General features: G+C 45.1%; 1 protein-coding gene across 2 annotated transcripts in view; it reads right to left on the reverse strand.

The window, feature by feature from the left end:
• Positions 1 to 21385, reverse strand: part of LOC145344131 (protein mono-ADP-ribosyltransferase PARP12-like) — a 69342-nt gene extending 47957 nt beyond the window's left edge. For both annotated transcript variants that reach the window (XM_080191003.1, XM_080191001.1), the window contains exons 1-3: positions 21025 to 21385; positions 11158 to 11293; positions 2987 to 3251 (exon numbers count right to left, since the gene is read on the reverse strand). In XM_080191003.1, coding sequence (XP_080047129.1) covers positions 2987 to 3251; positions 11158 to 11293; positions 21025 to 21359 — 736 coding nt within the window. In that variant the 5' untranslated portion in view covers positions 21360 to 21385. The remainder of the gene's footprint in view (positions 1 to 2986; positions 3252 to 11157; positions 11294 to 21024) is intronic.
• Between the last annotated feature and the right edge of the window lie 3754 nt (positions 21386 to 25139).

The raw sequence follows: 25139 nt of genomic DNA on the forward strand, positions 1-25139 counted from the left end.
AACAGGATCTTGATCAATTGGGCCTGTGGGCTGATGAATGACAGAGTTTAATTTAAATAAATGCGAGGTAATGCATTTTGATCAATTGAATCAGGGCAGGATTTACTCAGTTAATGGTAGGGCATTGGCGAGAGTTATAGAACAAAGAGATCTAGGGGTACAGGTTCATTGCACCTTGAAAGTGGAGTCATTGGTGGACAGAGTAGTGAAGAAGGCAATTGGCATGCTTGGTTTCATTGGTCAGAACATTGAATACAGGAGTTGGGATGTCTTGTTGAAATGTACAAGATATTGGTAAGGCCACACTTGGAATGCTGTGTACAGTCCTGGTCACTCTGTAATAGAAAGGATATTAATAAACTAAAGAGCATGCAGAAAAGATTTATTAGGATGCTGCTAGGACTTAATGGTTTGGTTATAAGGAAAGGCTGGGTAAACTGAGACTTTTTTCTTTGGAGCGGAGGAGGCTTAGGGGTGATCTTCTAGAGACTTATAAAGTAATGAGGGACATAGATCAGCTAGATAGTCAATATCTTTTCCCACAGGTAAGGGAGTCTAAGACTAAAGGGCATAGATTTAAGGTGAGAGGGGACAGATACAAAAGTGTCCAGAGGGGCAATATTTATACACAGAGAGTGGTGAGTGTCTGAAACAAAGTAGTAGAGGCAGGTACAATTTTGTCTTTTAAAAAGCATTTTGTCAGTTACACAGGCAAGATGGGTAAAGAGCGATATGGGCCAAACGTGGGCAATTGGGACTAGCTTAGGGGTTAAAAAAGGGAGGCATGGACAAGTTGGGCCAAAGGACCTGTTTCCATGCTGTAAACCTCTATGACTCTATGCCTGGGAAGATAGTAGAGGCAGGAAACCTCCCAAACTTTAAAAAGTACATGGATGAGCACCTGAAATGTTATAACATCCAAGGTTATGGGCCAAATGCTCCAAAGTGGGATTAGTGTAGATTTAATGTAGTTTTGTCAATGCAGACTCAATGGCCTGAAGGGCTGCTTCTGTATTGTATGATGCTATGACTGTAAAGGCTGATCTGAAAAATCAGTGTGGATAACTTCCTGAATATCGTCAATTCCTGAGGCATGGTGGTGGTAGTCAATGGAGGAGTTCTTGCAGTACATGTGCACTGTCATTGCTCAGGGATTTGATGAGTGAGTATCTGCACAGAGAATGGCCATCTGCTTGGACAGCTGAATCTGCATCTGGGTACAGGAGCAGTGCACAGACATGTACAGAAAGAGTGACGTGGAGTGCTCAGTGTCACTGATGGCACAGGGATCCATGGAGAGGGTGCTAGCTGGGAGCGGCCAGTGATCAAGGACAGCATGAATGGGCTGAGGCAATTAAGAGGCTGATGAAGAGGCCACCTCTTGGGGGACACAGGAGTCATCCCTTGCCTCCTCAGCCCCTCAATGAAACTCAGAAATCATCTGTGCTGCAAGGCCCTGTGACAGAGGCTGCCCCTGTAATGGCACAGGCACAGCAGCCAGTGGAGGAACCCTCATGGACACCTCCATGATGAGGATAGAAACCATGTATATCTCAGTCAGATGTAGACAGAATGGATCAAATTGCCTCAACCTCATTCTGAGCTTCAGCTGGAGCACCTCATAAGATTGTGGGGGACAGCAAGGCACCCCACCACATGTCACACTTGTTGGATCACCTGGATCTGTTTTCTGTTTGCTCACTGAATTCAGCTAAATTTAATAATAATGTTTGAGTACATAGATGAGACATCTGTGTGCTTATGGCCAGTGGTGACGATAAAGAGGAAAGCTATAAACGGGGAGGGAAGGAGGGAAAGAGAGGGAAGAGGGTTGGATGAGCTGTATTTGAATGGGGTTCATGGTCAGTTGTGTGGGGTGATAGTGGTGCTGGAGATTCCAAGCTCTATACTTGTGGGTGCCAATGAGATTATCCATATTTGTGTGCTATGCTGTAATTTGAGAATGAGAGTCAACTGCCATAGGGCTGGGAACCAGGCAGGTGAAGTTTTGCCAAATCAGCATGGCTCTTGTGGCAATACCAGCCTGCCAATCGCTGCTATGCCTTAAACTATTAGGGGCACTGGACTCCCCTGGAGCATCCCCTTCATCCTCCACTTTCTCCTCCCTGAAATCCAGCCCTGAATCTTTTTGCAATTTGGTTCAGGGGACATAGAAAAGAGAGTAACATTAAGCTACTGTTACCTGTTCCCTTAACAGCTAGTTCAAAATGACAGAACTCAGTGAGCAGAGCACATCTGTCCATAGGGTGTAGTAACTTATCCCCAGGGAAAGCCAGGAAGAGGGTGCCTTATACATGGGAACATCAGTGTGGCTATATGCCACACTGATGTTCCCATGTATAAGGCACCCATGTATATGCCGTCGAGTTCATTTCTATCATTCTGGTAGTTGCATGATAAAATGATAATGGTGCTTTTGACAAATCATAACAATCAATACTTATTGTTTAATCCAGATCTGAGGCAAAGAAAACCTCAGCAATGGAAATATTGGGAAACATAGATCCTATTCTTCAAATATTGTCCACTACAAGTTGCATTTTCTGATACAATACTAATGTGGAATTACCTAGTGTCCACTTATTGTACATTTACTGTGCTATTTAACTACAGGGAATATCACTCACTGGCTCAATACAACCCACCAGACCTCCTCACTTTCACATACAGCAGAGGGAAACCGAGGCCAGTTGTAGCATTTCTACTGGCACCCTCCCAGATGGGAGAAACAATAAAAATAGGGAAATAAGGATACCGGTCCAAACTAGTCTTGTATACCTCATAATGGAACACCAGTAAAAACTGGGAAAGAATACTGGTCTACGATGGTAATTCAACTTTCAACTAACTCAGCATTGGCCCAGGACTGAGTCTGGCACCATCGGGGCCTGGAGTAAAGTTAGGAATGTAAACAGGGCCAATATAAATGGGAAAGATTAGAAATAAATTGGGATTTGATGCTCACCATTGGTGCTGAGTGCTTGTTTAATGTGGTTCCTGTTCTTATATATCAGTGGCAGATTACGCACCACATTTTCATCCAAACTCAATTTCTTGAGAAGCGTTTTGACATTGCTGCCATGGAAATCATGGGAACGTCGACATTCAGCTCCAAATTTACAGTTTCCTGAAATGAAGTATGAGCAAATGTGGAGCTTATTGCAGGTGTGTTTATGTGTACAGCTTCCAAATTGAGGATCCCCACTTCCCCTGTTGTAATGCAGGCAGACCTAGAAATGGAGGGATTTCAAATTCAGTGTTAAAAACAAAACAGAGGAAAATAACAAATGTTTTCTGAGGACATTTTGAACTCCTCAGTTGAAGGAAATTACTGCAGTGAAATGAGAGTTCTTTATATACAGGCTCCCTACACCTTGCAATATTAATTCATTAGCATGAGTCAGAATGCAGGTTAAACTCAGGGAACATCTCTCCTAACTGCACCCTGTATGGTTTGTTACAAACTCTTGCAAACAACAAAGGGTCCAAGGTCATTTCTTAAAAGTAAGTGAATTGATCTCAGAATGATAGTTGCAGAGCAAGCATATTTTTGATGCTATTGTTGCAGCTTCAGGGCTGACATGTAGCAAGTGACACTCATGTCACACAGCTACCAGGCAATGACCATTTCCAACAATTATCACCCCATTGACATTCAATGGCATTACTATTACTCAATGCCCATTATCACATCCTAAAAGTGACTACTGACCAGAAACCAACTAAACTAGTCGTAAAAATATTATGGCTGTCAAAGCAGGTCAGAAGCTAGGAATCCTGTAGCAAGTGACTCATCTCCTGACCCTCCCCAAAGCTTGTCCACTATCGACAACGCACAAGTCAGGAACGTGATGAAATACTCTCATCTTGGCTGGATGAGCGCAGATCCAACTACACTCAAGATATTTGACACCATCCAGGATAAAGCAACCCATTTGATTTCTACCTCTGCCACAAACATTCAATTCCTCCACTTCTGACAAGCTATGGCAATGGTGTGTACCATCTGCAAGATGCACTGCAGGAACTCAACAAGGCTTCTTCGACAGCACCTTCCAAACCCATCCAGAAGTACAAAGGCAGCAGACACGTGTGAACATCATCACCTGGAAGTTCCCCTCCAAATCACTCACCATCCTGGCTTGGAAATATTTTGTTTTTTTATGTGATTTATTATTGTCACATGTATTAACATACAGTGAAAAGTATTGTTTCTTGCGCACCATACAGACAACATATATTGTTCATAGAGAGGGAAACGAGAGAGTGCAGAATGTAGTGTCACAGGTTTAGCTAGAGTGTAGAGAAAGATCAACTTAATGCAAGTTAAGTCCATTCAGAAGTCTGAAAGCAGCAGGGAAGAATCTTTTTCCCAAAGGAAGAAAGCAGAAGAGAGAATGTCCGGGTTTCGTGCGTCCCTAATTATGCTGGCTGCTTTGCTGAGGCAGCGGGAAGTGTGGACAGAGTCTCTGGACAGGAGGCTGGTTCATATACATATCATCATTCCTTCACTGTCGCTGGGTCAAAATCCTGGAACTGCCTCTCTAACAGCACTGGGTGCACATACAACACATGAGCTGCAGTAGTTTAAGAAGGCAGCTCATCATTACATTCGCAAAGGCGGTTAGGGATGGGTGATGTGGTGGCATAGTGGTTAGCACTGCTGCCTCACAATGCCAGGGACCCAGGTTCAATTCTGGCCTCGGGTGACTGTTGGTGTGGAGTCTCCGTGCGTTTCCTCCGGGTGCTCCAGTTTCCTTCCACAGTGCAAAGATGTGCAGGTTAGGCTGATTAACCATGCTAAATTGACCATTAGTGTCAGGGGGATTAATAGGATAAATACATGGGGTTACAGGGGTAGGGCCTGGGTGGGATTGTTGTTGGTGCAGTCTCAATGGGCTGAATGACCTCCTTCTGCACTGTAGGGTTTCCGTGATTTAATGATTACATTCACAAGGGCAATTAGGGATGGGCAATAAATGCCTGGTTTAGCTAGCAAAACGCACATCCCATAAATTAATAAATGGGGACAGCACGGTGGCACAGTGGTTGGCACTGTTGCCTCACAGCACCAGGCATCAGGTTAAATTCCCTGCTAGGGTCACTGTCTGTGTGGAGTTTATACTTTCTCCCCGTATCTGTGTGGGTTTCCTCCGGGTGCTCTTGTTTCCTCCCACAGTCCAAAGATGTGTCGGTTCGATGAATTGGCCATGCTAAGCACTCCCTCGGTGTACCCGAACAGGCACCAGAGTGTGGCAACTTTCACAGTAACTTCATTGCAGTGAGAATGTAAGCCTACTTGTGACTAATAAATAAACTTTATAAATTAATATGAAAAGTCCAAAATGGGGGGAGGGGGGCAATTCTCCCCAAAAAATTCTAAGTGCTGAATTTGCCCCCACACTCTGTGCAATGCAGAGGTCACAATTGTGAATATCATTAAAAGCTCGGGGGGAGGGCCTATTCACAGCAGAGGCTGGCAGTTCAGGACTTCTGCACATGTGCAGTGGCCCCGATCAGTCATCCTCCCAATCACTGGCCAGCCCAGATCCCTCCGAGTGCTGGCCCTCCAGCTCCTACTATGACCCGATCACGATCCACACAAGCATTCCCAGGCCAGCCCTGATCTCTTCCCATTCTGGAGTGCCCTGAGCTCCAGCCACTCCCAGCCCCCAGCAGTGATGATTCCCCCACCCCCTGGCAGACTGACCCACCCACCCCAGCAGACACCCTGCGAGAGGCAGACCCCCTTGGCAGAACCCTCCCCAGCCCTCTCTGATCATTGGCCTCCCTCCAGTCCTGACCAATCCCAATGGCAGAGTGGCAGTAAGACATTCCCACCCCACCGATTGCCTCAGGCCCTGCCCCCATCAGGCCCAATCCCTAAGCCCCACCTCTAGGGCCCACTCCAATAGGCCCCACCTAAGCCCTGCCCCTAAGCCCCAACCCTATGCCCTGTCCCCAACCCCCAACCCCAATAGACCACACCCCCTTGGCACTGCCCCATGCCTGGTGGGCAGTGCCAAGGTGCTCCCTGGGCATGGGCGCTTTTCCCCTTGGCATTGCCAGGGTGCCCATGCCCAAGGGGTACCATCCCCTGCCACCCAACCCACTGGGGGAGCCCTGATTCCCCCCAGTTACTGCAGATGGGTCTCCCACTAGTTTCTTGAAAGTGGGGAGTGACTCTAAACCCCGCTGGAGTGAAATTGTACTGGCAGGGTGGGAGATGCAATCGGGTCTGGAGAATTCAGTCCCGGCTCGATAATTACATTCAAATAACATTAAAAATAGATTATAATAACTTACCTGGTCTTCTTGCTAATTTCCTGCGTGGTTCAGACTGCACCGGATTTCTGGTGGTGGGAGACGCGCATGTGTCAGGAATGCATGTGCAAATCAGCACACGCGCACATTGCCCGACCTGATCCACAAAAAATTAGCAGATCGGAATGGGAGAATTTCTCCCATGGTGTCAACATGTGTGCATGCTTCTGCTGCAAATTGCATTTTACACCATTTCAAGTAGGTCATTAGTGTTGGCACTACCAGTATGCAGCACAGGCAGATCACCACATCAGTCAATCTGCATCAGTCAATGTGTAATGCTGATTTAACACAAGTGATGTCATTTCAAGCAGATTGGTTTCTACTGGCTTCTATTGAGTTAGTGGGAGTGTTAGGAGGTTTTCACTCTTCTTGGTGTTGTTAAAGTCTACAGAGAGTGGTGTGGAACTAAGTGTGACCACTTCAGCTGGCTGGATGGCTGGTTCATAATGTAGCATGGGTTCAATTCCCATACCGTCTGAGGTTATTCATGAAATCGCATCTTCTCAATGTTGCCCCATACCTGAGTTGTGGTAATCGTCAGGTTAAATCACTACCAGTCAGCATTCCCCATAAAGGGGAGAACAGCCTATGGTCCTCTGGGACTATGGCGACTTTATTCTGCTCAGACCATTTGCTCTCAATCAAAGGGGCTACACTTTGCATCCCTCTTGGATTCTGACAGGGAGAATGAGCAGAGGTAGAGCAGAAAAGGACATGCAATGTGAAGAGGGACAAGGAGGGGAATACAGCTAACAGCAGGAGGCCTTACCCACCTAGAGTCTTCAGCAAACAAGTTTAACCTTAGTAAGGAGCAGTGTGTGTGATGACTCTGATTCATTAAGAAGATGCTTATTGAATCTGCCACCTGTTGTAGCCAGGCCTACAGTGCATCAGGGAAAGGGTGGCATTGCCAGGAATATAAAGCTGACCCAGCTATGAAATTTTTGCATCAGGTTCTTTCCAGGCTGGAGCATGGGATAGTTGCAACATCCTCATAGTTTGCCATCCACTGCTACATTAGGAAGGTCACTGATACTCCCTATTCAAAGAGAACGGAATACATTCCATTCTGTCTTACCTCAGGGGAGAAAAGGAGCAATAACATAGCTTGACAAAGACTGGAAACTTCCCTATAGCACAGGGTGCTATGATTGCACGTGTCATGTGATGCTGCTACATGTAAGCTAGGAGGTACACCACAACTGCAAAAATCTCCACTAGTCCAGCTGGTTTGCTTCATGCCCAGTACCCTGGCAACAGTCATTGCTTTTATTTTGTAGTTGTTCACTGTACTACCAGCATTTAATTCACCACGCCCATTCAGAGAGTGATTACTAGATGGTAAGAGCTAGTCATTAACCCATGCCTCACGGTGCCAGTGTGCACAATCCAAGCCATGGGGGCCGCATGCATATAATGAAAGCCATGTTACCACGTGAAATGTCCTTAAACACACCATCAGGGTGCTTCCATTGCTCTGCATAATTCACCAGAGCACAATTCACAATATTTTTGTGGTCTGGTATGAGGCAGCTGAACAGAAGGAAGGAAGGGAGGGAGGGAATGAATAGGAAGAGGAAGAGAAGAGAGGAAGGGAAGGGTCAAAGACTGCAGCTCTTTTCCTCCGGGGCTGTCCTGTAATTGGTTCATCTCACTGTGGTACCAATAAATGCATACTAAAATCCCAGTTCAGCAATCGTCTCATATTTTGCCATTCCTGCTTTGCTTTTGACCATCACAATATTTTCTTGACCTACAATGCTAAAATAAAAATCACCACAAGCCAACCATTCCAAACTAATTTTATGAATAAAACCATTAAATATACTGTACAAAAGACCACCATTCACTCTTGTACATCCTCTAACAGCTTATCTTCAATGTGTCTTTGCCTGGCTTAATGTTCCTACAGTGTGACCCATATGTCTGCAGTATGGCTGCAAAAGGTTGCAAACTTACAGCAGGGCCTTGGAGGACAACCTCAAGCAACTCTGCTGCTAGAAGGCTGATCCAGATAGTGAGGTGCCAGTCATAGTCGCGTCAGGAAATCACCCTGCCCCATAAGAGAGTCAGCAGGACAAAGGGGGCCTCAGCACTTTGTGCTGCGCAGATATCAGAGAGACTAGGCAGTCATAATCCAGGCATTGATCAGTATTGACAATATCCATTGTGACATTGTGGGGTCAAGGGGAATCTGGTAGCCACTAACCCAGAAGGAAGGTCTCCAGTGCAGCAGGCAATGGAGACATTGCTTTCAGATTTTGGGTCTAGAGAACATGAGGGGGCAATGCCCTCCACAGGAAGGCCAGAAACCAGAGTAGCAGAAAGGCACAGGAAAGGAGAGAAGGATCCAAAGACATGCCTTCAACACAAGACCTACCACTGAAGACAGCTTATTGGAGCTGATTGAATCCCAGTACTGACAAAAACTGCAACTCTCCAGGTCAATGACATCTGTGCCCTCATTGCCTGAGATCTCCCACCTCACCACACTACTTGACATGCATTGATAGCAACTGGCAAAGTCACTGTAGCAAGACCTTTGCTATAGTTTGAGACTCACCTGACCTCTGGTGGAATCTCACAAGTGGCTGTGCGCCACTGCGGGTCACTGATGCCCTCTGCTGGACAGACAAGACACAGCAGGCATAGAGGACATTGGCTATTGGTCCTATTGCTACATTTCTCCAGGTGCAAGGCATCATTGGTTACATCCATGTAACCATCAAAACGTCTGATGGCTGCCCACTCAGATTCATCAGGAAAAGAACTCTCCTTCCCTCAACGTGCCTGTGACCACAACAAGAGCTTCCTCTATGTCATTCCCCTGATAGCCACCATGATATATCCATCCTCCAGCAATCCAGGCTACCTCGGATCTTCATTGCAACTCCCAAAATATGTAGATGGATCTTAACAAGGAACAAGGGATATTTCTTGAAGACATGTTACACGTCCAATATGGGAGCCCAAGACGGGCATGCAGGTGATACAACTAATGCCACCTGCTTAGCAGGACAACCATTGAGCAAGTTACTCAGGCCGATTAATTCAGTATGGCTCAGCATTGGGCTGGAGACCGCTCAGATCAATATTGGTCACATGCCCACAGGGTAAATGCACTGAACCACCAAATAGGAATAGGCGGCAAATTCCAATTAAAGTTTAAGATCATTGATATATTTAAATAGTTGCCACCTCATGCAATGGGCCCTAGTTCAAGGCTGGGAACTAGATTGTTTATATATTGAGAACTAATCAATAGGAAACGAATAAGGATTAAACCTGTTTAATGAAGGGACTGCCTAGTAATTTTTAAAAATTAGATCAAAGACAAAATTGGCATGAGATATAGGGTGAAACATGACTTGGGTTCTGAGGATTACTTTATTCTTTCTGAATACTTTCACTGCTCTCTCAGAGCCTCACTAGATGGCCATCGTTATGTTTGGTGGTCTGATATTGAAGACTAATAAAGACCATAAGTTCAGTAGTCATAAATTAATGAGGCAGTTTTTAAAATATCTTTCGCTAGGCACAGTCAGCACCCAGCTACCCAGGCAAGCTCTACCCAAGGTGAGGCTTGAGTCCCAGGTCACCTGACCCATTGTCTTGAAGGGGCATGCCCCACACACAAAACAGGCATGTGGTTCAGAGAAGCTGAATAATTGAATAGCCCTGATTCTATAAACAGCACTTTCATCAGTAGCAAAATGAAAACAAAAACAAGAGCAGTAATTTCATGAAGCTCCAGTGATGGTGATGAGTTCAGGCCCCAGGGCTTTATGGCTCTGTTTCTGACCCATGCTGACGTGGCTCCATCACTGGTGGAATGGGGGTTTTAAATTTACAGTTCTATCTCTGGTCTGTACTTACCTTTAGCATGGTTCTGCCACTGGTGGAATGGGTGTTTTCATGTAAAAGCTCTATCTCTGACCTGTACCTACCTCTAGCATGACTCCACTGTTGGTGGAATGGGTTTTTTTACATTATAGCTCTATCTCTGGTCTGCACTTACCTCCAACATGGCTCCATTGCTGTTGGAATGGGAGGTTTTACTATAAAAACTCGATCTCTGGCCTGCACTTACTTCTAACATGGCTCCATTGCTGTTGGAATGGGGGAGTTTCAATATAAAAGCTCTATCTCTGGCCTGTACCTACCTCTAAAATGGCTCCATCTATCTCTGGCCTGTATCTACCTCTAACATGACTCCAATGCTGTTGGAATAGGGGATTTTAATGTAACAACTCTATCTCTGGCCTGCACTCCCTTCTAGCAAGGCTCCATCCTGGCTGCAACGTGACTTCTCAGAACTCAAATCATGCTTGATCCTAGTCTCGTGACTATCCTGCTCCCTACCTGGGTTCAGAAAAGATGTGGTGCATAAGAGTGAGAAACAGTGCTCAGATCTTAACAAGGAACAAGAGATATTTCTTGAAGACATGTTACATGTGCTCTGAAACTGGAGCCGGGGAATTCTGTAAACATTTAATTTTATGCTCTTTCCTAAATTTTTCATCTGACAAATCACAAGGTTGTTTGCAATGATTATTTTTATATTTCTGGCACCATTATCTGATGTGAGTGTCTCATATCTTCCTCCCCTACACTCTTTTCTCCCATGGGTATACACATATGCATACAAATAAATTAAACAAAAATTTACAGTCACAATTTGCATCTAATTAATTATCCAAAAATTTTTTCATGTCAGCATATGCAGTAAATGCAGGGGTTTTTAAATCAGCCATTGATTGTTCTATTAATCAAGAACAGGAAGTGTTGCAAAGAATTTAGAATACAGACCTCAGGCAGCAAAGATGGGTCGTTCTGAAGCAAGAGAATACGCAGTTGATTCATGTTCAGTTCCTGCAGCTGGTTAAATTGAATGATTTCCCAGTTGTGAATATTATGGACGGTATGGAAATATTTGCAAGCATTGCTAAAAGGAATGAAACAAAAAACTATATCAAGTGAAAAATACTTACGATGGAATTTTGTTACTACCTTAGCAAGAAACAATGGGTGGAATTACTCCATTTTGAGAAGAGGTGCGGTGGTGGGCTATTCCAGCGGTGCCTATCCCAAAGGCCAGAATGTTGGCCAGGTTCTGCTTTTAGAACCTCATTAATTATGCACAAGTGAATTCCCCTCCTGGTCTCCTGGCAGGCCAGCAGCTGATTTGTCCTCCCACTCTCGGATGGTGGGTTTGAAGGTCCTAGCGCCAATCCAGCATACTCGTATCAGTCTCTCCAACCCACCTGTCTTCACCAAACCATGCAACCCAAAGGAAAAAGATTAGCAGCTTTAAGAAGAAGTCTGTTCCCTGATTCAACCATCCTCCTTCTGAACCCAACCACTCATGCCCATTTAGACCTCTACCCACTGCATCTGGAGTCTTTATCCATCTGTTTCCAGTAAACAATGTTATTATTCCTTTGACCAACTTACTTGTAAGCTCTAAACTTAGCCTTGTCAGGCTTCAGCTTCCCGTCCCTTGGTCTTCCCTTTGCCTTCCATTCTTTGCCTTCTCCATCCCCTCTTTGTTCCTCAGCCTGCCATCCTGAGCCCTCACTCTTCCACCCACCCCCATTCATTGTACAGCCCTCCTTCCACATTGCCCCCATTGTCTTTGTCCCCTGCTGGCCTCACCTCACCCCAGTCGAACTTTGGACCTTTGTTGGGGTGGTTGCATGAGTCCCACAGCACAGCGCTGTCTAGATAGACACTGGGGTGTACAGCACAAAGGAGGGATAGGCGATGGCCTAGTGGTATTATTGCCAGACTATTAATCCAGAAATTCAGATAATGTTCTGGGTTTGCATTCCACCTGGCAGGTGCTGGAATTTGAATTCAATAGAAATATCTGCAATTAAAAATCTACTGATGGCCATGGGGGTGGCATGGTGGCACAGTGATTAGCATTGCTGTCTCACAATGCCAGGGACCCGAGTTCATCTGTGCAGAATCTGCAAGTTCTCCCGTGGGTTTCCTCCGGGTGATTCCACAGTCCAAAGATGTGCGGGTTAGATGGATTGGCCATGCTAAATTGTCCCTTAGTGACGGGTGGTTTCGTTATAACATTGATTGTACTGGTGCAGGGTGACTAGATGCAGTGAAAAAGCAACTCCATTATACATCCCGTATTGCCGAACCTCACTCAGCATGTTCTGCCAACTACCTGGGACATACTAAAATACCATCCAATTTCTCAGAAAGGCAAAAAACATAAGAACTAAATCATGAATTCTGTAGGCCAAGATCTCTATTGCATGATAGGTGACCTTTTCCAGAGAATTAACTGATAACTTAAGGATATTGGTGAAGGGAGGACGATCACTATAGATGTCAATAGAACTGCGTACGTTACAAAATAGACTTTAATTTGTATGTGTGAGTAGTGACTTGTTCCATACTAGCTGTTGCGCTTGACTAAATATTTTGCAGTTTCAAATGTTTCAATAAATGAATCTTCTTCTGAAAGTTGAGTTACTTGATTGTCAGATCTTGGGTGGCATTACTGTCCATCACACAGCATTTGAGGATAGTCTAGCATTGAACATCAAGCCATCTCTCTCCTGATCCTCTTCTGCCGACTCCACGTTTAAAGTTCAATTATTAGTGTCACAAGTAGGCTACATTAACACTGAACAAAGAACAAAAAGAACAAAGAACAACCCAGCACAGGAAACAGGCCCTTCGGCCCAACGAGCCCGCGCCGCCGCATCCTCCTACACCTACCCTGCCCTGCGTGTCTGCGAGTGGAACCCCTAACTTAGCCAGATTCAGGGGAGAATAGTGTCAATTTGGTAAAACCAATCAGCCTAAGAGCACATCTTTGGGGTGTGGGAGGAAACCGGAGCGCCCGGAGGAAACCCACGCAACCACAGGGAGAATGCGCAAACTCCCACAGACACAGGCCCAAATCCATGTATCTGCACAGCTAGCAGTGCTAGTCACTGAGCTGTTGCGGCGCCCGTCTACCGGTCCAGGATCAAGCACACACACCGACACGAAGTACTAGGCCACTCCCGGAACCTCCAAGAGCAGCCCACGCACGACCCACCGTGTGCATGCCCCTTGTTTGACAACAAGGTGGACCTCCACCTGCGGAATAAAAAGACAAAAACGTTAACATATAAGTCTGCATTTCCGGTGTCTCCCGAGGCTCTGACCCTATTTAATACCCCCTACTATAACCTTCCATCCTTGTTTCGCTCATGTGTCTATCTAAGTAAACCTTAAACAAGTCCAACGTTCCTGCCTCCACCACCCTACTCGGTACCACGTTCCATACCCCCATGACCCTCTGCGTGAAGAACCTTCCTCTCATATCCAAATTATACTTCTCCCCCCTCACCTTTAGATCATGACCTCTTGTAATAGTACCCAGTCTAGGGAGCAGCCTCTCACTATTGACTCTATCTATTCCCTTCAGTATCTTATATACCTCTATCATGTCTCCCCTCAATCTCCGTCTTTCCAAGGAGAAAAGTCCCAGTTTCTCCAACCTTTCCTCGTAACTCAGTCCTTCCATGCCAGGCAACATCCTGGTAAACCTCCTCTGCACCCTCTCCAGAGTCTCCACGTCCTTCCGGTAGTAAGGCGACCAGAACTGGATGCAGTACTCCAAATGCGGTCTAACCAACGTTCTGTACAACTGAAGCATTAGACGGCAGCTCCTATACTCTATACCCCTTCCTATAAAGGCTAGCATTCCATAAGCTTTCCTCACAACCTTCTCTACCTGTGTCGCAACCTTCATAGACTTGTGAACCTGCACTCCCAGGTCCCTCTGTATTTCTATACTCCTAATCGGTCTACCTTTTATCACGTAGCTCCTCTCTGCATTATTCCTTCCAAAATGCATCACCTCGCATTTGTCAAGATTAAATTCCATCTGCCACCTATCTGCCCAATGTACCAACCTATCTATATCCTGCTGTATCACTTGACATTCCACCTCAGTATCCGCCAACCCTGCCATCTTGGTGTCATCCGCAAACTTGCTGATCACACCACGTACGCTCTCTTCCAAGTCATTTATGTATACTACAAAGAGGAGAGGTCCCAGTACTGAGCCCTGCAGCACACCACTGGTCACTGGCCTCCAGCCCGAAAAGGTCCCCTCAACAACTACCCTCTGTCTCCTATTGCCCAGCGAGTTCTCAATCCACCTAGCTACCTGTCCTTGCGCCTTAACCTTTTCTACCAGCCTACCATGAGGGACTTTGTCAAACGCCTTGCTGAAATCCATATAGATGACATCAACGGCTCTCCCATCGTCAACCGTTTTTGTCACCTCCTCAAAGAATTCCACCAGATTCGTAAGGCAAGACTTCCCTCTAACAAAGCCATGTTGCGTATCCCTAATCAGATCGCAACGCTCCAAATGCTCATACATCCTACCCCTAAGTATTTTTTCCATTAATTTCCCTACCACCGATGTCAAACTCACCGGTCTATAATTTCCAGGGTTATCCCTACTACCTTTTTTAAACAGCGGTACCACATTTGCTACCCTCCAGTCTTCTGGGACCTCACCTATGTCCAAAGAAGAGACAAAGATTTGCGCCAGAGGCCCAGCAATTTCATCTTTCACCTCCCTAAGCAGCCTGGGATAAATACCATCAGGCCCCGGAGCTTTATCCGTCCTTACGCTACCTAAAAGCCCTAGCACTTCCTCCCTCATAATAGATATTTCCTGCCACTGATCCATAGCTCCCTCCAAGACACCGCACGACACCGAACCCCTCTCCTTCGTGAATACCGACGCAAAGTATTCATTCAGGATCTCCCCCATTCCCTCCGACTCAATACATAACTCCCCACTTTTGTCCCTAAGAGGACCAATTTTCCCTCTAACTACTCTCTTGCTCCTAATATAGGAATAAAATGCCTTTGGATTTTCCTTAATCCTATCAGCCAAAGCCATTTCATGCCCTCTCTTCGCCCTTCTAACTCCCCTTTTTATCTCCCTCCTACTCTCTCTATATTCCTCCAGCGCACTCTCTGTACCCAGTTGTTTCGACCTAACATATAAGAACATAAGAACATAAGAAATAGGAGCAGGAGTAGGCCATCTGGCCCTTCGAGCCTGCCCCGCCATTCAATAAGATCATGGCTGATCTGTCGTGGCTCAGTTCCACTTTCCCGCCCTCTCCCCATAACCCTTAATCCCCTCTCTTATCAAAAACCCATCAACCCGCTTCTTAAAAATATTTAGCGAGGCAGCCTCCACCACTTCAACGGGCAGAGAATTCCAGAGATTCACCACCCTTTGAGTGAAGAAGTTCCTCCTCAACTCCATTCTGAACCGCCCCCCCTTTATCTTGAGGCTGTGCCCCCTAGTCCTACTGTCTTTTTTGAGCGGGAAGAGTCTTTCCACCTCTATCCTATCCATCCCATTCATCATCTTATACGTCTCAATGAGATCTCCCCTCATTCTTCTAAACTCTATGCCTCCCTCTTCTTCCTGACCAAGTCTCCGATACCCCCTGTAATCCACGGCTCTCTAAACCTGCCTTTCCCATCCTTCCTCTTTGCCGGCACATGCCTTTCCTGCAACATTTTCAGTTTGCCCTTGACAGCCTCCCACTTGCCAACCGTGGACTTGCCAGCTAACAGTCCCTCCCAATCAGTGTCCTTCAGCTCCCTCCTAATCTGGCTATAGCGCGCCTTCCCCCAGTTCGGCACCCTCCCCTTCGGACGGCACTCATCCCTTTCCATTTTTATCCTAAAGTAGACGGACTTGTGGTCACTGTTAGCCACATGTTCGCCTACCTCAACCTCAACCACCTGCCCCGGCTCATTACCCAACACTAAATCCAGTATAGCCCCCTCCCTAGTCGGGCTAGTTACATACTGCTCTAGGGACCCCTCCAAAACACATTTTACAAACTCATCTCCCTCCGTACCCCCAGCTCTAGGCCCCCTCCAATCCACTCCAGGAAGATTAAAGTCACCCGCTACAACTACCCTATTCTTTCTGCACCTATCCAAAATGCCCCTGCAAATACCTTCCTCCACTGACCTCGGGCTGTTGGGTGGCCTATAGTATACCCCTAGCATCGTAATCTCTCCCTTTTTATTCCTCAACTCCACCCACAGCGACTCAATCCCTAACTCCTCCATATTGTCCTCCCTCTGCACTACTGTGATGTTCTCCTTTACTAACAGTACCACCCCTCCACCTCTCTTCAACCCTCCTCTGTCACACCTAAAACACTTATACCCAGGAACATTCAGCTGCCAGTCCTGCCCTTCACGTAACCACGTCTCCGTTACTGCCACCACATCTAACTTCCTCACAAATATCAAGGCCCTAAGCTCATCCGTTTTTCCTGTCACACTCCTAGCATTGAAACAGACACAGTTCAACCCATCAGTGTCCCTCAGAACCTCCTTCTCCCTGATAATTTTCCTTTCACCCAACTGTCTCCCAGCCACATCCCCACCCCCCCTCCCTATTAGTTTAAACCATTCCTAAACACACCAGCTAACCTCCCTGCTAAGACACTAGTTCCCCTCCCATTCAAATTCTCTCCACCCCTCCTGCACAGTTGCCCTTCTCTCATTAATACCTCCCAGTGGTCTACAAAAGTAAAGGCCTCTACCCTACACCAATCCCTCAACCATGCATTCAGCTGCATGATCTCGTCATTCCTAGCCCTGCTGGTACTAGGCAGCAACCCAGAGAATGCCACCCTGGAGGTCCTGCTCTTCAGTTTGGACCCCAACTCCCTAAATTGCCTACGTACATCTACCCTACTTCTCCTTCCTACGTCCCTCTCCCCTATGTGTATTATTACCTCTGCCTGGGTCCCCTCCCCTTTCAAAATTCCTTCTACCCTTTCCATTACGTCCTGTACCCCTGCTCCAGGGAGGCAGACCACCATCCTGGAGTCACGCCTCTGCCCACAGAACCTCCTGTCAATGCCTTGGACCCTCCCATCCCCTACCACTATCACCTTGCCAGCCCCCTTCTGTCCCTCTAAGTCATTCTGGCCCTCCTGCCTATCCTTTTGTGCCCCTGTCGATGAATCTTGGGGGGCCACTGGGGAGGCCGGGGGGCCATGACTACTCTTCTTCTTCCTCTTTTTCCGCCTAACAGTTGTCCACCCATCCTGCTCTTCAGCCCTTGGGACCTCTTCCTGCTCATGGTTCTTAGACATTATCTCTTCGTTTTCCCTGACCAGAAACGCATCCTCCAAACGCCCCTCGAGTTGCCTGACCCGGGCCCTCAAGCGCTGCAACTCTAAACATTTAGCACAGATGTGGACCTTCGGGAGGCGTGATGCCACCAAGAACTCCCACATGCGGCACCTAACACAGCTTATGTTCCTCCCCATAGCCCCTGCCATGTCCCAACCTCCTGTATGTGGCAAAAGTTAGAAAACTGCCATTCACCTTCTGTAAGCCTGCTCTCGCCTAAGCCCAGCGAGCCAAAGCCCTTCTCACTCAGCTCCCACTCACTCCGCTGCCCGCTCCCAACGCTGCCCGCTGTATGCCGCTACCTCCTTTTTTATACCCCCCGCTCCCCCTTCCCGACAATCCCCTCACCAAACTTCCGGTACGGAAGTAAACTGCACTCTCACAAACCCCGCGAACCGGAAGTGCAGTCAGAAAGCGATTCCACGTAAATCACTGCAATGAGGTTACTGCCTAGTCACCACACTCTGGCGCCTGTTCAGAGGGAGAACTTACCATGGCCAGTGTACCTAATCAGCACGTCTTTCAACCAGTGGGAGGAAACTGGAGCACCCAGAGGAAAGCCACATGGGGAGAACGTGCAGACTCCACGCAGAGACTGACCCAAGCTGGGAATCAAACCCAGGTCCTTGACGCTGTAAGGTAGCAGTGTTAACCACTGTGCCACCATGCCATCCACTCACTCAATGCTCTTTGTTCTAATTCTGTTTCTACATCTGATTGCACTGTATGGATATCCTGATGCTTGTTGCAGCTGGTGTGAGCCACAGTGTGATATGTAGCTGATGCCCAGGAAACCCTATAGTCCATTTGTGAACCTACAATACAGGACTAGATGCATGCTAAACAGCAAAGGAAGGCTGTCTAAGACATTGAAAAGTGACCCCAGGATTGTTGAGACAGTTAAAGTCAAAATGGGGCAAATAAGTTTACTGTTTTCTTTTCAGGTTAACACTGGTAAGTGTTTTATTGTAGAAATGAGAATGGGAGAGGAAATTATAATGTTTGAGCATACAATTTTAATAATGGTGTTTAGGCCTTGTTAAAAAGTCACATAAGGTTACGCAACAATACGCTTCCAAGAATGTTTTGTTCCATCCTTTATGTGCTGCAGAAACTCTTTCAGCACACAGTTATTTTTAAAAATAATCTTCACATAGCTTTTGCAATTTTGAATGTGACTTTTAATGTACTGAATAATATTCAATATGAGAAGTGTTTGACAGGTATGATTTATATATGCATTAACTAATTGTACCAGTGTATACTACAGCAATTCAGCAAGACTCCTTCAAAGCTTCCCAAACCCACAAACTGTATGACCTAGAAAAACAAGGGCAGCCTGTGCATGGAAACAACATAATTTCCAAGTTCTTCTCCAAGTAACACACCATCTCGATTTGGAAATGTATTACCATTTCTTGATCATCGTTGGACCGAAATCTCTAAACTTGCTCACAAACAACATTGTGGGTATGCTTTCATCAAACAGTTCAAGAGGACGGCTCAGCACTGGCTTCTCCAAGACAATTAAGAATGGCAATAAATTCCAACTCTATTAGCAACACCCACATCCCTTAAATGAAAAATAAAGAATCAGTTGCCCTTATCAGCATGGTGCTCCTTGTAACACATTTTACTGAGCTATGCTACAACACTGTGGATTTTGCTAGCTCTACAAATAATGTGAGGCTAACACAGTTTAAGGTGAGCATGCATCTCTTATGGGAGAAGTGTACTTTGGCTGGAAGAAATAATACAATTAGTTCTTAAAGCCCTTTTGACTGGGGAAACACTCAATAATGGTCTTGAAAATTATTCAACAATTCACTGGAAGCTTTGGTGGAGGAGATGGAGAAATCAAGAAATGTCATTAATTCAGAGAGTGTCAGGATAAACTCCAGATAAATCTTGAGAAGTTAGTGGGCTCAGAAGTTTGCGGTTGAGCCAGCTATTTCCCACAAGCTTAAGGACAATGCATTTGGTGGTAATTCCTTTTATTGTGTCTCAAGTATATGTATAATTACATATCATGTACGTGTGGTCACCAGCTATGATAGAATCATAAAATCATTGAATCTCTGTAGTCCAGGAGGAAGCCATTTGGCCCAACCAGCCTGCACTGACAACAAACCCACTCAGGTCCTATCCCTGTAACCCCACGTATTTACCCTACTATTCCCACTGACACTTAAGGGGCAATTTAGCATGGTCAATCAACCTAACCCACACATCTTTGGAGTGGCTTAAGTCACATGAAAACTAAAGCCTTTGAAGCCCAGTTTTTGTGGAATAACTTATAAATGATCCCCTAACAAATAAATGTTCATCTGTCTATCACATCTGTGACTGCCTCAAAAAAACCCAACTAAGTCAGTCATGACCTAGATTCATGCTAACACTCAGAGGTCAGGTGTGCTCAGTGAGTTTATACCAAATGATAGATTCTAATAAATTCCACACAGCTGATATTAAACTGACACATCAACTTCCCTGGTTTCTCCTTTGCTCGGTTCTTAAATAATGGGTTGACCTTGTGGGATGGGTAAGAAATCCTATTTTTGCCACCGATGCCCATCTCTCAGGAACAAATTCTTAAAAATGGCAAATCTTGCAATTTAAATGGCACCATTACCAAATCTGGGGAGTTTTTGAAAATTATGACTAATGCCTCTGCAATCTCTCACCTGCTTCTCTTAATACCCTAAGGTGAAAAGCAAAAGATCCTGAGTTGTCTATCTTATTATCCTGAATAATACTTGAACTTACACTCATTCTATTAAAATGTTAATAGTAATACATACTTTGCTGAAAGGTTTTGACATCAGTTACATATAGATTAACAATAAGTTAATAATGAGATGAATCTGAATATTGCCAGTAGATTTTGGTGCAACATCAGTTGGATAGGTTTATCTTTGCTTTCGCCCGGGGAGCCCTTCCTCTGCTTTTTCTGCATACTCCCTACTGCTTTCCTGATTTTTCAGCTGCTGACTCAAACCCATGATCAAAGATTGTTTTGAATATGAATGCCTCGGGTATCAGAGTATGCATAAACCTCCCTGTGCCCTAGAGATTTCCTCTCCTTAATTAAGTGGCTGCTACGCTCCCAGCACAAACACCGCTCAGCGCTGTGAATGGTTTGGGAAGAAGTTTCAGCAAATACTGGAAAACCTACACCCCATCTGTGTGGTGCAAGTTGTGTCAAAGCCCTCCTGGATGTATGTGTGTTGCAACAACTGAGTGATATTTCCCTTATATTTTACATTTCATAGACACAAAGAACAAACAAAAGCTTTTCTTTAACAATCATAATAGAATACGAAACAGGCTATTGACTGTCTTTTTCTATAAATAGTGGTTCAAATTTTGCCTCTCTGACCTTGAGTTTCCATTATCTTAGTTCTTAACAGTGTCTAACATTTGTTCAGTAACTTATTAGTAAACTGGTTTGTTGATTACCTTTCTTCTGTGTATTTGCAGTTTCCAAAAATGAAAAATCTGCACAGATGAAGTTGGCCACAATCTAGACATTTCTTGTTTGGGTAATCCTTGCAGACCCTGATAACAGAGGTGGCAATGATTTGACTGTCCAACGTCAGCTCAGATCCTGGTATTTTGCTTCCTGTTCCTTGGACAACAGTAAAAAGATTGGAACTTCTCAAAATTGTAGTCAGTTGGAGGTCAGGCACTGCATACCCAAGAGAGATTTTTCTGCGGAGATCCTCATAATACATTGATCCATTATTGGAACACAGAATCTTGATGATGTCCTGAGAGAGCTTTGACAGAGACATTTCTTCCCCTAGCTTGTTTGGCAACTCACGGCAACAGAATGTTTCTTAATGTATAAGCTGAGAAGGCAAAAATGAAACTGAAACTTTGACTATGCATTTCCAGGAACAACACAGCATAGCAACAACCAAATGGGTGGAACTAGTGTTGCAATCACCATAAGAGACAACTATAGGCTGATTTAGTCATAATTAAGTTCACTTTAAAGTTCCTTTCCAGCCTTCATATCAATGACTCCCATTGAGGCATGTTCCCATTGGCACTGTCCAAATCACCAATCTTCATGTCAATCTAGGCATTGGGCTCGGCTAAGAAATTTCCTGCACAAACCCCAGGAGCTTAATATGTATAAGATCCAACAACACAATTTGAAGAAGAAAAGGCAAATTTTCCTGGCAAATATATACTCCCCAACCAACATCAATAAAACAGCTTATTGATATTTGCGGAACTTTGCAGTGTGCCAATTGGTTGTGACATTTCCTGCATAATTATAGCGACTACATGGCCAAAAGTACTTATTGGCTGTAAAGTGCTTTGGAATGTTCTGAGGTCATGAAGGGTGCTGTATAATTGCAAGTTCTTTCTCGATTTCACAGTATTGTGAAGGCCAGGCCCAGTTGAGGAGCGTTGGAAATATTATACGGTTCAATAACCGAGAAAGAAAAATAGCTGGAATAGCAGGATACTGTCCAGAAGGAGAAATACACATTTTAGCATTCTTCTTAAAGTTTATATGTTTTACCAATATCAGCTGTGTAGCTCTGATGGTAGTTGTGTCAGGTAAAGAATATGGTGTGATATTCTTTGTAAAATGAGCATAAATAAATTCATTAGAAATAATGGACAAGGAGAACCTGCTTATCAACTAGTTGATTGGGTTGTCAACTAAAACAAAAACTTTCCTTCCAGGTGAATTGCTTATAAGAAGTATCCAAGGCCTGGATTTTAATCTCGTCTTGACTGATGGGGTAAAAGTCTCCATTCTATTTGTATTTGAGATCCTAGGTGAAATTAATCATTTAATAATTAAAGCAATTCAATACAGTTCCAAAGGAATATTGATCCATTTGATTTGATTTGATTTATTATTGTCACATGTATTAGTATGCAGTGAAAAATATTTTTTTTCCTTGCACGCGATACAGATAAAGCATAACTTACGTAGAGGAGGAAAGAAGAGAGAGCAGAATACAGCGTTACAATCATAGTTAGAGTGTAGAGGAAGGTCAACTTAATTTAAAGTAGGTCCATTCAAAAATCTGATGGCAGCAAGGAAGAAGCTGTCTGACTTCCAGTGAGACACCACTAAAAATTGGAAGAATTTAATATTGTCAGTTTTTTTCAGATAACTCGTGAGTAGGGCTGATCAGGGAAATGGTTCAGTAGAAAGTATCCTGCTTAAACTGAGCTGAATATACACCGAAAGAGGCTGGCACCCATATTAACAAATTGGAAAGGAACTCTAGGGTGTACTGTTACTTTTGTTAGGAATAGTGACACAAGGAAATCTTCCCACTTTTTGTGATGTTACCTAGGTATAAATTAGGATGAGGGGTTAGCCCCTCAAGCCTGCTCCACCATTCAGTAGGATCATCACTGATCTGATTGTAACCTCAACTCCCCCAGATAACCTTTCACCCCCTTGCTCATCAGGAATCTATCTAACTCTAGTTTAAAAATATTCAAAGGCAAGGATTTTCTGCTCGCATTCTTGTAGGGCGGGTTCAGTGACGTTAGTGGAAAATCTTGAGAGATTCGAAATTGTGTTTCACACTAACATTGACACATGGCTTGATTGCCTCTCCACCACCAGTGATGTGGCACATTTCCTGAAGTTCAATGTTGGGAACATCATTTCCATATATTATCAGATCATTATCAACCTTAACACCTGAATCCCTCAGTAAGAATGTTCATTTACATCAGTCTGAGGGCAGAATGGCATGAAGCTCGACTGGTTTCCCAAGTTGTGCACCTGGTGAGCAAATCTCCCAGAGGAGCTCAGGTGAATGCATCACACAGAGGGGAGTGGGCATGCCTGAGCAATGCCAACTTGAAGTGCCAGTGGAGGGTGCCTGGACAGTGCCCAAGAGAGGTGCATCATTGTGGGGATGGTTCCCGGTGCATTGGGATGGCCTTTAAAAATCGCTCCCCAGTGATTGAAGGACTACATTTTTGGCAGGGCAGACTCAACAACACCCTCCTCATCACCATTATGTCATGGGACTTGTCCCTTTATGCTTTACTGCCTAAGTTCCGAATGAAAAGACAGAGAAAGCTGCGATTGTTGTCAATGGCTTCAACGTCCGCTATCGGGCATTGCCAATGTCTGAGAAAATTTTGTCCAAAGACTATGATTTCATCATTTTCGAGGAAAAGAGTGACTCACGACCCTCAGAGAAAAAAAAAGTCTCCTCATCCCTGTCTTAAAGGGGACGCCATATTTTTAAACAGTGACCCGTCATTCTAGATTCTCCCACAATAGGGAACATCTTTTCCACACCCACCCTATCAATACTCTTCAGCATCTTACGTGCTTCAATCAATTTACCTCTTACTCTTCTAAACTCCAATGGATACAAATCTAGCCTGGAGTCGGCCTCCTCATCCACTAATGAGATGCTGAGGATTGAAGTTTAATAGTCTCCTGCTTGCCCTGGGTGGGAAGCCAATCAACACCAAATGCGCAGCCTGGGGGAATCGCAGCAGATTTGGCACACGGCGCCAAACCCGCAGATTCACAATTCTCTGGCCAATCGCGATTCACGATCAGAGTTAGTGCACCTGGAGAAGCCCCCGCATAATACATGTGGAGCTTCTGATGACTCACAAGCTCCCTCAGCTTTCTGCTAATTAACACATATTGGGGGCAACTACTTCCTGCAGATTGATAATTGCCACTTTAGGCAGCTTGCTGTTTAACTTGGCTATTCAACTAACAATGTTGAAAGTAAGGATCCAACTCTTAATCCAAATTTAGAGTTAAGGACTGCTCACCAGAAATTCCCACCGGAACAAAATTCCCAAATTCCTCACTTAATCTATATCTCACTCAGACATAGTCTCATGTCCGTGCTCCCCTTTCTGCCATTTCTTACAGCAATGAGAGGTCTTCTGCCGTTGTTTGGATGGGTCAGATGGGAGGACAGGGCTGCTGTGGTGGACTTTGAAAATTACTTGATGCCAATGTTGGGCCCATGAAGTAGATCTTTCACCTTGATGAGCATAACAAATCCCAAAAAACATCTACAAAGCACCTACAGTATTTGCAAATCTGCAAGCACTCTTGTGAGGGGGGTGATGGGGGGGTGGGCGCTGTGAGCAGGATTTTATAGAGCCCCAAAGAGTGGGAAACATGACGTGTGGGGTGACTAAATTAGGTGAGATGTGAAATGTTAATTTCCTGATAGAGGGGCAAGATGCTGAGAACAAGTGCTGAAAAATATGCGCCCATCACGGTGGAGGGGACTCATACTCAGAAATGGGGTGGCTTTCCCACTTCCTTCCCTACCACCAAGGAAACCAGAATAAAGCCAATTAGCCAATTACAGGGCTGGGACTGGCTTACAAGGTTACGAGGCTTTCTCCCGTCTGCCCAATTGGAGCTGGAGGACGGGTTGTCCGACATCTACAGTAGCTGGTCATGATCTGGAAGAAGATCATGGCCACTCATTTAAAAGGCCACATTGCACGGAGGCAATTTCAGGTGGCCCAGCCAATGCGTGAAACCTTCAATCCAAAACAGGATTTATTTTTTGGCGACAGCATCAGGAATTAAT

The sequence above is a fragment of the Carcharhinus amblyrhynchos genome, chromosome 6, assembly GCF_965287045.1.
Source record: "Carcharhinus amblyrhynchos chromosome 6, sCarAmb.v2.hapA, whole genome shotgun sequence".
NCBI lineage: Eukaryota > Metazoa > Chordata > Chondrichthyes > Carcharhiniformes > Carcharhinidae > Carcharhinus > Carcharhinus amblyrhynchos.